The sequence below is a fragment of the Megalops cyprinoides genome, chromosome 2 (genome assembly GCF_013368585.1).
Source record: "Megalops cyprinoides isolate fMegCyp1 chromosome 2, fMegCyp1.pri, whole genome shotgun sequence".
Taxonomy (NCBI): domain Eukaryota; kingdom Metazoa; phylum Chordata; class Actinopteri; order Elopiformes; family Megalopidae; genus Megalops; species Megalops cyprinoides.
In genome coordinates, this window is record NC_050584.1 from 22,689,755 (window position 1) to 22,705,793 (window position 16,039).

General features: G+C 41.8%; 2 protein-coding genes across 5 annotated transcripts in view; both read right to left on the reverse strand.

Annotated features, from left to right (window-relative positions):
- Nucleotides 1-2,141: 2,141 nt before the first annotated feature.
- Nucleotides 2,142-11,746, reverse strand: aqp4 (aquaporin 4). 4 transcript variants are annotated; one of them, XM_036521066.1, is made up of 6 exons: nucleotides 11,727-11,746; nucleotides 10,054-10,121; nucleotides 8,696-9,113; nucleotides 7,437-7,601; nucleotides 6,406-6,486; nucleotides 2,142-4,903 (listed from the first exon to the last, which is right to left on the reverse strand). In XM_036521066.1, the coding sequence occupies exons 2-6, from the start codon at nucleotides 10,110-10,112 to the stop codon at nucleotides 4,631-4,633; spliced, it is 996 nt and encodes a 331-aa protein (XP_036376959.1). In that variant the 5' UTR covers nucleotides 10,113-10,121; nucleotides 11,727-11,746; the 3' UTR covers nucleotides 2,142-4,630. The 4 variants fall into 4 exon arrangements, with proteins under 4 accessions (XP_036376959.1, XP_036376960.1, XP_036376961.1 ...); XM_036521067.1 differs by lacking the exon at nucleotides 11,727-11,746 and adding an exon at nucleotides 10,345-10,417; XM_036521068.1 differs by lacking the exon at nucleotides 10,054-10,121.
- A 785-nt stretch (nucleotides 11,747-12,531) lies between these two features.
- Nucleotides 12,532-16,039, reverse strand: part of LOC118770519 (carbohydrate sulfotransferase 9-like) — a 63,216-nt gene continuing 59,708 nt past the window's right edge. The window contains exons 4-5 of the mRNA XM_036518248.1: nucleotides 14,151-15,211; nucleotides 12,532-12,541 (exon numbers count right to left, since the gene is read on the reverse strand). Coding sequence (XP_036374141.1) covers nucleotides 12,532-12,541; nucleotides 14,151-15,211 — 1,071 coding nt within the window. The remainder of the gene's footprint in view (nucleotides 12,542-14,150; nucleotides 15,212-16,039) is intronic.

Sequence of the window (16,039 nt, forward strand, 5' to 3'; positions counted from 1 at the left end):
GGAGAGATGCGGTCTGGGAGTAGGTGGGGACAGATAAGACAAGTCTGCCTGCAGTTGCAGGAAAACCTCACAATGCTCGCAAGAAGACTATTACAATGTTGTGTGTAACTCCAAGGATCTCAGGCCTCTGAGAGGGGATCAAACCAAAACTGGAGATGACTCCCGCAGCATCCAAGGGGTGGGCAGAACTGTGCGGCTAATTTGTTTGCTTGTAATTTAGTGCTTCATCATGCACAAAAGAAATTCAAATGCGCACAGCGTTAAAATATTCATGTATTCCATAACCGGTGCAAATCTCTCACGGTTTACATTAGCACTGCTGATAGCAGCTTCTCTGCAGCGTTCCCATGCAGGGACTCACAAACAGTCACAGCGCCCGGCGCTGGGATTCCGAGGAGCAACACGATCTGTAATGTGCACCAATCACCACGGAGGCAGGAGAGGGGCACCCATGAAAACATGAGCGCTATCTGTTTTGAAAGTAAATATAACATTTTGTTTAGATGGAAAAAAGCCTGTTTGAGAAAATTTTCATTCAGATGCTATGAGGGAAGCTGGCACATTTTCACCTTTTTCATAACACCAGTTGGTGGTGCTATTGCCCTGTGAAAAGACACCTAGCAGCAAACTTGATATATCTTTGGACCTAAAATTTGAATGGGACAATGAATTCCTTTCTGTCTTCAAATTATTTTGTACATTCTTTTCACACATATCAAGCCCTGGTTCGATGTGAATGGAAATTCAGATGTAAACTTTTGATTCAAAACCTGCAAATCCACTGGTCCTCATATTAGGTGGGTAAGTTAATGTAAAGTGTACATAGGAATAACTCTTTCTCTTTCTCTCAGAAAATAAAAGCAAGGAACAGACACCTCAAATCTCAAGTCATTGGGATGTCCTCATGTCTTAGACCTGATAACCTCACGCATTTGAGAGCGGAATTTCTACATTTATCGCCATACAAGAGTGTCACTCATGTGATACTACACACACGAATACGGTTTATGCGATCTAAATTGGGGAAACACCATGCAATTAAAAAGTGCGATGGCCATAAGTGCAAAAGTACAGTAAGGTATGTACAAGGTGTAAATTCACACATTGGTGTTAAATACAGAATCTGAGACTGAATTTTCACATGTGAACACGACTTCATGACGTTCAGTGACCCGCAACCTCTTGTTTATTCAGTGAATGATTTAAACCTGCTTTGCTAGAGCTCTGTTTACGGCACATGTGTAAATACAGAAATCGATCTGCTCACTGTCTGACACTCCACTGGAGTGAAAGGAGGAGGAAATTGAAAGCCTCTCCCACTACAGGGGGTCATGATGGTTATTACAAAGACCTCTGCAAAGCAGAACCGTTATTTTCTGTTTTTGAACACGTCAGAGCCCTACCTCAGATAGGAGCCTTGTCTTGACAAGTTACAGCTTGACATGTCATCTTGGTATTATGCCTGTAGAAAGCATGCACTTGGTAGATTTATGTTGCCAGAATATATAAATTAATGCGATGATACTGTATATCATCCTGACAGATCTACACTATAAACGCCAGTCTTCACAAACTGTAATATGACCTCATGTTACTATGTATAAAGTAACAGCTCTCCCTAAGCGTCTCATTTATGATGGATACAGCAGTCTTGGTTATGTCTGATATTATAATAAATGATCTATCTGCAACGTCATGCTTATTTTTCAATTTATAACTGCCTCCATCTTGAGTCACCATTGATGCAGAGGACATGAAATTACCCGGATTTTCTTTTTTTTTTTTGTAAAGGAAATAACTCATCATTTTGAAGAATCACACAACTTCATGACAGAGTAAAATACCCTTTTCTGTGTTCACAGTGATGGAATGGGATTACATAAAACTGCTTCCTGAGAGGGGGAAAAAAGTAATTTCTGCTCTCTGGCATCAGAGGCGCAGGATCTACTGTTAGGGAAGACCATTCATCATCATCGTCAGCGCGAGCCTTCATCATGCCCCTAAGCTCAGGCAGTTAGGCAGTTCAGAACTCCCAAGTCACACTCCCATGATTGCAAGGAACTACAGGCAGAGTCTACATTTCCTAGGTCAATGAAATCAATGCATTTATTGACATTAAGAACACACTGACAAGAGGGACTGAACTCAACACACTGCAATATTTCTGAGGAGGAATTACAAGGTTTTGCAGGGGAAAAAAACTGAACTAATTACAGTGTGCTAAACTATGGTTCCAACAAGGTTACCTCAAAAAGGACCATTCCCCTGGATAATTCCCCAACACGAAATGTAATAAATAATTAACACAAACAACCACTATGGGAACTGTCAAAATAGTTCATAAACATTAACGCAAATGTCTTTATATACAGTATGTCATCATTTTGCACTTGAGTGCTTATAGAGTCATATGACTATGCATTTGAAGTTTGTACTTTCCACTTCAGTGTGTAAGCAAAGGCCTCAGAATTCCATCCAGCTTAGACATTTTAATGAATATCATGCAGGAAATATCTTCACTACACAATGAAAACAGCTAACAAATAGCCAATAAACACCTCTATCCTTTGTGGTTACAATCAATCGCACAATACTATTATCCTAATTTCAAAAATGGACAAATGTGTTGTGCCTCGAATATAAGATCTATTTAGCAGGCATCAAATCACCCATTATTATTCATGAACTGTTTGTCCAGCCGATGAGAGTTTACATTACAAGATCAACGAGACATAAAAAAGTCTATTACCTTGTACTCAAGAAGAGATGTGATAATGGAATTTTAAGACAAACGTCAAAAAACCCCCTTGTGACCGCTGAACAGTAGCCAGTGCAGCTGAAAGTCTTTTAGGGTTTTCCTCTTTTCCAGAAGCAATGTAATAGCTTATTCTTTTTTTTGGGGGGGGGACTTATGAAATTATGTGAGGAGTTCAGTCAAACATCAAACTATATTGGGTGATGTGATGCGCTGCCTGTCTCACCCATAACCTGGTGTTTCAGACTATCCAACTGAACTATACATGGAATCAAGAAGACAAAACATGACACCAAACCAAAGATGCCAATAAATGCCAAACACAGGAAATGCCAATGTGACTTTCAAAAGGTTTGGGCCTGTTTGTCAAAGCCATTTTTATTCATGAGAAAATGTGAGTATTTTTTAAGACTATGTGCTTTTTTAAAATAAGGGTTACCTAGTGATTTGGAGCTAAAGTGGCAGGCAATTTGGTGCTGTAATGTGATTACTGTCATTGTAATTGTTTTTAAAGCATGAGTGTCACGTCAGCATACATACGCTGTACAGACTGCAAATTTCTCTTTTTTGTTTTACCTGTGGATCTGTTTTTACAAGTAATTCTGTTTAAATAAATCTTTGGAAAAGAATAAAATGAAAGTTAAGACATATGGTAAACACTACACTTTGTGAACACTACACATCATGAAATATAGAGATAAATCTTCATAATATTTAAAATTATAACTATTTTACATTTTTAACAAAAATAGATTGAAGCTCTTTCTTATGTGGTTGTTACAGAGTTTAGGGCCAACATTCCTTGTGATCAGTTTGTCTTAGCTCAGGGTTTCTGACAGTCGTCTGATAAGTTGTGCTGTCACAAAGCTACAGACACTCTAGACTGAGGGAAACATGAACAAATATGGGTCGTTATTAATGGTGTGGAATTACCATTTAACATCTCATTGGTGTGGCTAAAATCTGGGTTTACAAGCCTCCACGCTCCAGTCCAGCAAACGTGAGGCTGATAGACCTAACTAAACCAGAAATCGGTATCGAACTCCTTCCAAGTATGAGAAAATACACGGTATAAAAATACAATCAATGTTTACAGTTCAGCATCAATAACTTAAAAAATAACATAGACTATAAGAAACTATATCTTTACCTCTACTGCAAAATTGAAGTTGGTTAATTAACAGGGGTTATCGATATTATTGCATGCTAAAATGGGCACTCTAAGAATTAGTGGAGAAAAGTGCACTGAGAAAGGAGAGACCCAAAGAAGCAGTGTGTGTTCCTACCATATTGTCCAGATGTGAAATCTGTGAGTGACCTCACAATATTACCACCCTGATTTTAACAGCATGTCCTCTGTACATGACATCATGTCAACGCTTATGGTACCACTCTGTGCCTCACTGATGGACAATAGCTGACCCCCAAAGTGGCTGCAACTTCCCTGCAAAATAATTGAAACTACTATAGCTGACAGTGTGGTTCAGCAGTTAAAGAACTGGGCAATTAATCAAAAGGGACGATTCTCAGGTAGGGTGCTCTGGGGAAAAGTAGTTCTCCTGAATTGCTTCTGTAAATGTATAGCTATACATACGGATAACAAGTAAACATGTTAGCCATGCAAGCTGCCCTGGATAAGGGCTACCGTAGCTAAAAGATAATACACAGATTATGATTTTTACTGGAGTGGCTTGTGTGTGGCAAAACTGAAATCATGGGGCTCTTTCGTCTTTCGCCAGGCAGGGTCATCTTGGCTTTTTGGAGGGAAAGCGGAAAAGGCTTTGTCTTCTACAGGAGGTCTGTCTCTTTGAGGGCAGACACGGAGCAGCGGTAGATTGTTACGGGATGGTCTCCTTTCCCAGTGGTTCTTGCTAGTCATACCGAGGACAGCACCTCGCTGGACGGGTCCCTGTCCTTCTTCTCAGCCCTCTCCACGTCCAGCACATGGAAGGGGCCCGGCTTGATGACCAGCTCATCCACGTCCCTCTGAAACCTGTTGTCCTCCACTTCCTTGTACTTGGCTGAGGGGTACGAGTCCTTGGCGAAGACTCCCGCAAATCGCTTCTTCAGATCTGGGTCGGGGCAGTAGAGGTACTCGTACAGGGCACCAGCAATGACCCCACCCATGATGGGACCCACCCAATACACCTGGGGGAGGGGGGAAGACACAAACCAAATCATTCCCTTACAGGCCTGAGCTAACCTGACCTCATTTGTTGAGTCCTGAGTTGACGCGTAACCTCCCTGTTTTTCTCAGCTTGAGCTCTCACCTCTGTCTAGCCAGCTCCATTCTTCATTTTTGTTTTTTTATTCTCAGATGTATAAAACATTTGTACATATGAAATCCGGTTTATGAAACTTTGATGTCGGCTTGCTAGAGAAGTGCGCATCAAAAGCAGCTCGGAGATATTTTTGTAAAATTATGTGGAGCACTCGCTACAAAGGCATTTCCAATAGCAAAAGCCTTGTGATGGACCCACAGGGAGGGATCGGTGGTAGGTTTTTGTTGTTGCTGCTGCGGAGAAGGCTGGGATTTTCTACAGCGAACATCTCCAAAGGGCCCTCAGACAGTTTTTCCTGTGCAAACACTGCTCCTCACAGACACCGAACAAACACTGACACCATTAATGCTGCCAAGATGAAACACCTGTCACACAAAATATACTCGTTAGGTAACGCTGTGCGCCGACATTTGTGCATGCTGTCCTCTCAACTGTACCAGTGATTCCCTGGCAAGAAGTGAGCAGATTCTCACGAGTACAGACACTGATTCATTATTAATAAGATATTCATCCAGTGAACAGAGCTTTGATAGGCAGACAAATCAGTTCACATAATCCTAGTTCTAGCTGGGCCTAACGAGCTTTTTAGGCAAATGACAGCTATAAAGATGCTGGGCTCCTCAATTTTCAAAGTGATATTTATGATTCTTGTGTCAAATACCTGCCTAAATTATTATGCAACAAAAAACGTGTTGCTTGGAGTGTTCAAATTCCAGCCCGGATGGAAATGCCCCCGTGCCCTGGCTGTGACATCAGAAAGATATGACTGGAATCTATAACTGGGAAGCTCCACAACGAGGTGGTCAGTGTGTCCCGTTCAGATCTATAGGAAGGATTTTTCATCACAAACTGGTTACACTAACTCAACTATTTCCTTATAAAGTTGGTGAGCAAAGAAGAGTGCTTCAAAAATGTATTGAAGGGCTGCAATAGCTTAAATAAGGTTAATATTTTCAAGGGATCTGGCAGAAGTAATCCAAGGGCATCCTGATCCCCAATCAGGGGCTAATGTAAAACGTAGTTATTTTTGACAGCCGGGGCAGCTGAGGTGCAGCGAATGTGCACTTGGACACCCGCGGGCCCTCAAGCCCTCCCCTGAGGCCTGCCAAGATGACATATGGGCCTGACCTTCTTGAGTTTCACTTGGCATGGAAACCCCATTAGTGCTACCGATGACAGCATAAGTTCGGCAGGGGCAGGGCTTTAACACACAATCCCCAACACCCGTGTTTCCCTTTACACACACTGAATCTCCGGTGTATACACTGCGGCACATATATGTAATCCAGATGCTGCCCTCCAGCCAGGCAGAGACAGATCTCCCTTCAGCTCGATTGTAAGGATGGTGGGTGTGTGCCTCTGTCTTACCCAGTGGTTTGTCCAGTTCCAGGTCACCACCGCAGGTCCGAAAGAGCGAGCTGGGTTCATGCTGGCTCCAGTATAGGGGATCTAAGGGAACAAAGGGCGATTGACTTTGTTGATGGATTGAGAGCAGAATTTGCTGTTTTTTAAATGATATTAGACAAGAGAATGGACACTTGACCAAGTAAGACTACTGCCCCTTTTAATCGTAACTTCTCTGTGGAGGAGGGAGAAGAAGCTTTAATGTAATGCAGTAGCCTGACACCTCAGCTGAAAATTACAGTAACACATGACTGGCTCTGACTCCGGGTTTTAAAAACCCCTCCTCGACCGAATTAGGCTGATTTGTACCATTAAGCATATTATTTCACCGTTGCTAGGAAACGTTCGGCACGTCTACTCTCCGCACATCTGTGTGAGAGGCGAGTGACAGCAAGCATGAGCCTCACAGAACTCCAGAACTATACCTCATATCCCCACTGCCCAGGCTTTGCCGAATCACCTCATCATTTACCCGTCAGCTGAGAGACAGGAAAGACGGGCAAAAAAAAAAAAAAAGGACAATGCACAAAAGCACTGGGCGCCCATAAATCAAATGCATCTTACAGTGGTTTGTGGAGACTGACTGAAAAAGCCGGGGGGACCCGCAGTGCCAGAGCAGCACTGGCTTGCAGTGGCTGAGATCAGCGCTCTCTGTTGCAGCTTTCTGCCACTCATCACAGGGGTAACGGACTGCGCTCCACTGGGGCTGTTGCTATGGATATGACATCATCATTGGCACGGCGGTGAACTGAGGCAGTGCATGGGAAAGGGAAGTTAGGGCGCCGCTGATGGAAAATGAATGGACTCATGATAGGACTTCCTGGCAGAGACATTTAAGTAACTCTGTGCACCCGGTATTTAAATCATAACATGTGATAATAAGTTTTTTTTTTCCACTGTAGAAAAAAAGACAGCATGGCTGGTGCACGATGTGAAAGCTGATATGAGTGATGATGCAAGTTTTTAAGCAGTGATGTCATGATTGCAGAACTTACAGCGAACAAGTGGCCGATGGAGACGGCAAAGCCGATGGCCAGGGCAGCTGAACCCTTGAGATCACTGCGTTTGGGGTCACAGGTCGCGAATACGGTGAAGACCAGCTCGAAGGTGATGAACAGCTCCACCACGAGGCTGTGGCCGACGGAGATGTTGGAGTTGATCTGTTGAAAAATGGCAGTGACAATATTCGCACATATTAGCATATATAAACAATCAAACCTAAGCCACTTTCCACAGTCCTGTTTGTATTGTACCTCTATATTAAGCTTCGGTACACATTCACAGAGATGCATACACACGGAAAATATAGCACAAACGACACTTAATCTAACTTGGAAGTTAACCAATAAAACTAAGAGAAGTCATCTCTCTTTTACAGTGACCAAGGATGTATGTGCAGAAGATTTGCTGAACTGTTACTGTCCAAGCCCAGCCCCAGTGGTAAACATGAGAAGGCCAGCGTACATGGTGTGACTGCTTGTATCATACGTAGGAAAAAGAATTCTTTTTAATTAGTCTTTCTTTATCCTTTTAAAATACACGAGTATCATGCACACACGCACACATATATATCTGCCACAGACTGCAGAGATATAACTGACATAATAGGACATAATGAATAATCTAACAGCAATGCAATGATCATATTGCTGTGAATCACAACACCAACACCAATTCACAGAACGTACAGAAGTAGCAGAGGCTTTGATATCCAGCTTGGAGAACACTGGTCACCTGCTTCTAACTAAACTGACAGAATCCCACCCAGAGTCCCTATCTTAGCACAGCCCAGAGGGAACAGCACTTCTGAAGGAGATGCAGACATAATCACTGCAGCAACCTGACAGCCTTGTGAGAACGTCTGCCAAATGAACATGCAAACAAACAAATAAATGATTTTAAAAAATAATAAATAAATACGCAGATAATCCAGCAACTGCTGACTACCACTTCATATACTTCTGTGTTGCTTTCTAACGCTCCCAAATATTTGAACAGGCTTTACTTTAATTTGATATCTGAGCCCCATCAGAACGTGATCACAAGTCAAGCTTGGCATCATGTTGGCAGGGTGGCATTCTGTTCCATCTGAGCCCTGAATCGACCAATCAGACCCAAGCATTTCTTTTCTCGGGTCAGTCCAACTCTTGTATTTGCTCCAGAGACACCAAGTTTTAAAGGATCCTATGAAACCTTTTGGACGTTAGTGCAGTCACGTCACACCATTGTTTAAAGACCCCCCCGAGAAGCTTACCGAGGTAACCCCCAGGCCACCTCTCACAGAACTGGGTGTAACCATGTAGAGGATTCCAGCTCCGACGATGGCTCCGATGCACTGGGCGGCCAGGTAGAAGACGGCTTTGGCCAGGCTGAGCTTGCGGGTGCAGACCATAGCCGCAGTCACAGCGGGGTTGATGTGGCCGCCGCTGATGTGGCCGAAGCACTGCACCATGGTGGCGATGCTCAGGCCGAAGCAGAGCGAGATCAGCACCAGGTCGGCAGGGGGCGGCTTCTCCTCGCCCGCCGCCCAGTTTATCGTCGAGCCCAGGCTCAGCAGGACGAAGATCAGGGTCGCCAGGAACTCCCCGGAGACCGCCCTCCAGAACTCCTGCGTCCAAATCCCCTTAAATGCCACCATTACGTATTCACGGTTACACGAGGAAAGACACCTCCTGGTGAAGGCACAACAGATACAAGGGGAGGATTCAGCTCAGCACGTACCCTCGGCACCTGTGGGCTTGATGTACTGTATGTACTCATGACATTAAGTTTTGTTTACTCTCACTTAATCTGCCAGGAAGATGTACTGCGCAGTATGTAAAAAACATTCTGACCAGATGCATTACTCCACTAGTGTTAACATGTCTTCTAGTGTTGGTATTTTGCTTTTTAGCCAAGGCTCAACCTATCACCAATTCTTATGGTAATTGTTTCCATTTGAGCAGCTGGCACTTGGCATATGGAATTTCATGGTACTCAGCCACTACAGTGGACCAATGTGAGGGGATTAGGGTCAGACTAGAAACAAAGGAGACTTTAAAAACTGGTGAACAAAGGTCTTTGTGAGAGGGATGGGTGGATGATTCCAAGTGAAAGGAGATTGTTCACAGCAGGTACAGGATCGACGGTTTTATCGAAAGTTTTGTCTATGTTTGCAGAGACAACAGACTAAAGCATGTCTCTCTGAAGACATTTATTGAACTACTGATGACAAATGATTTTTGCCTCAGGCTCACGTTCAGATTAAGTATGTGCATGCTGTTATTTCTGGTGTATTCTGCACAGGAGAGAGGGCATGACCTTTAAAAGTTAATTCAACAGTATTTCATAGAGGCTGTAAACTAGAAGTTTGTATAAATCTTATTCATCTGAAATGACTGAGCATCTATTCCTCAAGCATACTAAATCATTGCACAGTTACATATTCTCTGTGTGTTTATACTTAGCAACATAAGATCACAATACACACATTTTGAAAAAAAAAGTTAACATGTTTTACAAGCAAACGTGGGATAGGCTACAATTAGAAAGAGTCTACATATGTAAGACACTACAACATTTTAGTAATACATTTTGGTTTTAAAGTACTTTTGGAAGTATTGTCAGACTTACCAAAAACAATCACACGGTTTGCTTTTCCCCAATATTACTTGCGCATACTCTCCCTTCATATCGTATATCTGTGATGGTTGAATAATTTGTGAACTGTCAGTCAACTGGCAGAAATAACTAAATCCAGCTAAATCAGAAGCTAAATCAATCTAAGCTAACCATCTATATCTGAATCTATCTATTTCTACCAAGCACTGTATAACAGATGCACGCATTCAGAGCTCGTGACAAAGGGTAGTCAGTAGGATGAAATGGTTAATTAAAGTGGCTCATCGTTTCATCTTTACTTACGGGGAGGCCGCTGAAGGCAGGGTCTTACAGAGCTCTAGAGAGGTACAGAAAGCCGATGCTCTCTGTGCTGAAGATGAACCAGTGTGTTTTGAACTGACCCTAGGGGGCTTTAATAGGCAAGTAAAGGCGCATCTTCCCCGCGGGAGCGCATGAAGAGGGAAATCTAAGGGAGGGGTCCGCAAGTGCGGTTTCCGCTCAATGAACACTTGACCACATACACAGAGACAGCACTTGTTAGAACATTGGTGGCAAGCAAAGCTAAGATAACGAACGTAAACACACTAGGAGACAGTATGAAATATCAGAAAGTATCGAACACCGGCAACCAGAACAAGGACAAACTTCTCTCAGGCTTTTTCGTGTACTTAATTATCGGCCACTTTCGCGCGATTCTTTTCCAGCAGAAATGTGGAACAACTGTTACACCGAGTAGGTGTAGCGCTGGTATTAGAAATGACTTTATTTAGGATTCTTTTACGCAAGATATACTGTTCACTGCTCATTCCAATAAGCTCCAAGGCATGTTTTAAAATATTGCCAAATATACTCACGGCATATCAGTTGCTGTCGATTTTGATAGGACAACTTTACTGTGAAATATGTTCGACTAAAATGAGAATGGAAATCCGAGGTTTTAAATAAACAGTCAATCCAGTGATTGATGTCAGAATTTAAAAAGTAAGGAGTAGGTTTGCCAAGTTTTTATACGATTATGCTTTATGCTGCTGCAGCAAAAGGGGAAAAAGGTTACAGAGGAAACGATGCACCGGGCACCGAAGCACCGAGGCGGTCATTATCGTAGGCTGTTGTTCAGCTCTGCCCGCACTTTGCAAAAAAAAAAAAAAAAAAGTTGCAAGCAATGGATGGTTATTAGAGCAAGATTAGATGAGAACAATGCTGAATCAAAGAAACTCCTCCGTGCTTTGAACAAAATGTTTTCAACAGTATGCTATAATGTGATGTCATGCTTTCACTCTCTGAATGCCATTCAATTTCAGAATTTTTTTTGTTGATAAAAGCGGTTTCGAAAAAAACAAAACAAAAAGCTGTTTCATTTTTTAAATTTCTCTCAAACGCCGAGAAATTCCATGACATGAATGCTAATACATTTCACAGCTGTAGTACCAGTAAACGTGACTTGCAGATTTCATTTAATATATTGACCAAACCTGCAAACATAAATAAGGCTACTTGCGTTTACCCATTGCCAACCCAGTGGGTGTGTCAATAAGCATAAGCATGTAGAGATATGCAGAAGTGAAAACGTGCGCTAGAAACTACATCGAAAGATGATCTGAACGGATTAAAGAATACGTCATATATTCGCTCGATAGCAAAGTACACAAATTTGCCTAGCGCAGCACGGCCCTTTCCCCGCTCACCTCAGTCTTCCCAACGCCGCTCGCTCAGTCATGCCTCACAGGCACGGACGACTGTGGGCTTTTATAGTCCCGTGTGGACCCTAGGTACTTCTCTGAGAGTCGTGTTACTGAAACGTCCATGGCTGAGACTTGTGAGGCCGTGATGTCGGAGAACAATGAATGAAGACCGTGCGGCAGGTCAGTCTGCCTTGTGGCTCATTCTGCGCTGAATTAGTGCAAAACGAATGCATTAACACAGTAGGAACGACCGGTGTTGAGATTGCCTCTCTCTCTCTTGCCAACGTAGGACAGGATTTAGGTGGAACATAAAGGTAATTGCTATACTATTGCTATATATGGCGGATGCTTTTGTAATTTCACGACTGAGGCCAAACGCCAATGCAAAAGGATGATCTCATGATAACAGCAAAGGTTGTTCTGAAACTTAGTGAATTCCATAGTGCCATGATTTTACTCACTTTTAGATACTGTTCTCCAAAGGAAAGAAGAGACACATAGTTATGTTCCTAAAATATATCATATGCGATTCACTGACCAGAACGCAGCCCACTTGAGTTTGACCGTCAAAATGAACGAAAACTTAAAATGCGGAATTATCACTGTACACTAACCTTCCTCATATGAAATGTTGTTCATTAAAATACTGAAAATATGCATTTTCAATATCTTAAGTTTCAATTCAGTTAATTTGAGACAAACTGTGATACAATCCTTATCCTGATATGCATAACATATTTTTTGTCGAGCAGATTTTGGCACAATTATCTGTTGTGTGTAATTTAGTGGAAGTGGGAGATAATTATTATCAAAAGACCCTGGAGACAAACAACACGATTCAAACAGAAACACATTTTAATGATGTAAACTGATCAAGGGAGGCACCACAGGGGGAGATCTGTTTGTGTCCAGTTTCATCTTTGCTTACAATTTTTGAAGTGATTTCAGTCTCTTGTCACAGCTGACATATACATTGTTTTTGTTATTCTGTTTGTATTTGAGTTTCTAAATCATCTGGTCAGGTGTTACACATCTTATTTACATCATATTGAATAGTCTGGCAGTATTGCGTAGTACAAGTTTTTAGCTTTTCATCCCCAAAACGATTCCTTACTTCTCATTTAGGGCTTACTGATAGTAAAGGAATGAAAATGTTTGTCAGTTTCACTCATAAAATTCGAAGTCTAGTTCATCGCTTCAGGGCAACTGTTTGCTATAGTGCTGGTGAAAAACAGAGACTTATAAAACATTTATTGCAGGTATCAGTCATATTCAATTATGACTATTTTGTAATGCAATTAAAAGTTGCTTTCAGAAAATATGGATCCATTTCAAGAGTATCACATGCAACTCAACTTCTGTACACAGTGTTCCTGTACATATGTACATCCTCAGTTTCACCATCACATTATCATTTAACTTTCTGCTCAATATCTGTAGAAAATACAGATAATCATAAGTGACAAAAATAATGATACATTTACACCCACACACACAAAAAAAATATGAACATAGGTGATGATATGTTCCATTTAAAAATATTGCATGACATAAATGTAGCTCAAAAAAAAAAAAAAAATTGTAAAAAAATAGTGTGACAGAAAAAGCAAGCAAATATCATTTCCACTAGGTGAGTAAATAAAACAAGTACTACATGTTCTCTGTCAGCACTGTTTCTCAGACCTGTTTCCTGTGTCATAGTCTTTACCTTCTAGTCCTCAATGTTAGATGAGATTCTGCTAACAGCAGATAGCTTTTTGCTGTAAAATACTGTAAACAATGTTTCATACACATTTGAAATCCACTCTTATTGCAACGTGTTGCCATGTTGGATCAACTCTGTGGCCAAGAAATAAAATTTAAAATGTGTTTAAAACATTCACTATGCTGAAAATATATATTTTTTTTCCAGAGTTGTTTGACTAAGATAATAATTACAACTTGTACATCTCATATGAAAACCAAGCATTTTCAACATCTTCTTGCTTTCTGATATGAGGATTCAAATAACATCACAGTCACTGTGCTATTTCATTGGTTCGTTAAACATATTGTCATTCAGCATAATCATGCGGCAGAATTTGTTTCCATATATGGGTGGATGCAGAGGACAAAACAGTCTTTGTTGCCTGACGGCAGAACTATGCAGTAAAGGGTGATTTGATAACATTTCAGTCTGAGTTTTGATTTATGACAACTTGACATACAATCATACATATTCAAGTTAAAAAACCACTGACCTCTAAAAGTTTTCAGTAGAAATCATCTTAGTAAAAACATTCATAAAAAAGAAAACATAAATCCTACAGACATTAAAAAACTAAAAAAATATAAACCTTTGGTGATGCAACCATTTCTTTTTTCACACAGTGCTAATTTTAACCATAAAACCACTCTGTCTCTGTTTGGTTTTGTCTGTGATCATGCATTTTTTCATTGCTGTATGGCTTTTTATAGTTAAACATGAAATAATCTAGATAAAAGAAGTCGTACACCCTTTGTCTTTCTAAGGGGGACAGCTGCAGAAGGTAATGGTCAACAACTAAGGATGTAGTTCTTTCTTCGGTTGAATGTCTGTCTTTAAAAGCAGGAAACTTTAGATCTTTGGGGGCACCGACCAGTCTGAGGAAATAATTTGCATCCTGTTCCAGCGTTTCAAATTTGCCGATAAAATCGTAAGTTATAAGGCAGGGGAAGCAGAGGTTGTTCACTGGCTCCCAGTGAATGTCCATTCCCACCGGGCGCTCGGCGTCCAGCAGGTACCGCACAAACTCTCTGAAAGTCACCCCCGAGCCGGACCTCAGAGCCTCCAGCGTGGCGTTCTCCCTGTATTTCCGGATAATTGCTCGCCCGAACACTGGGTGGTAGTAGGGGTTTGGCTGCTCGAACTTGTCCCGGAAGGCTGACACCAGCCTCTCAATGGGGTCTCTGACCACAACAACCTTCGTGAAGTTGTCGAGGTACTCACGAATCCTTTCTGAGTCGAAGCTGTCCAGTTTCTTCAGGTGCCTCCCATAATGCACAGCATTGTGGGAGATTTCATCTGTTGACAGTGCAAGGCCGTTTAACACCATCAGAGTTCGCTTCCAGTTCGAGCAGCCTGCCTTAGGCACCTCGCAGTAGAGGATTTTGTGTTTGTCCTCCACATAGATTCGGGACACTATCTCTGTGAGGTCTAATTTGGAGTGGTGGTTGCTATTGTACTTTTCACAGAAGTTGTGGAGAAACAATTTCCTCCGCTCTTGCTCCTCGTGAATACCTGCCCAAGGGGAGGCATGATGGAAACGGGGGCCGAGCATTCTTGGTGTCATTTGTGGTTGAACCTGGTTAACGAGCTGCTTCAGTGGAAAGCGCTGCTGCAGCTGCTGTAGCTCTTTTGCTTCTTTAAGATTTCCATCAGTAAGGACAGGGTTTCCTTTATGGCGGTTAGAAGCTGGGGGATTTGACCCACTGGAATTATTTTCTACAAACAGAGCTGGAATTCCCTGCTGGAAATGAATACAAACACAAAACCATTAGACACAGTGCAGTGTGGGTACTGGGCTCGTTGTGAATGTACATATCCAACATGGGCAGCGGGGGTCAAGATGGCCTGTCGAAGGAGGGCCTGACTGGTTTGTCAGGGTCAACACCTTCATTTTCACTATCAGTATCAAACATACCCAATAACAACCAATATATCCAATCTAATGTCCACTCAATTTACACATATCTCTATCAGGGAGGGAGGTGTTATCTGCATCTGAGTTTTTTTCCTATTATCAAAACATGAAACATTTGCATGTGTAAAGCACTCAAAATGGGACATGTTCCTTTGAGTATATTAACTTAGCACAGGGGTGTGCATTTCTTACAAGCAGCACCTTCTGTAGTTTTTTTACATTTATATATTTTTTTAATTTCAAACCAGAATGCACCAGACCATTGGTCAAGCAATCACAAATACTAGGATTTAAGACCTTTTAGTACTGAAAATGACTGCAGGAGTCAATTCATGACCAGGGTCTACAGCTTATAACTGACTGCAATCATTTTCTTAAGCAGAGCTGAGAACAAGAATAAGGCTAGGTCTGTATGCCCCCTTGAAGTCCGCACAAGGCCCCCTGAAGTGAGCACAATTGCATGTTTTCATGCAAACTTAACTAATAGACCAGCTTGTTCTCACTAGTGATCCTGGCTGGTTGCACAAAAAGAACATTCTGTGTTCATCTAGTCTTGTAGCTGAAAGGGTGAGCCTGGACTGACAAATGTTTATGTTTGTTTTCCACCAAGACAGAGACAATCACAACTTTCTATTATAACTTCATTTACAAAGA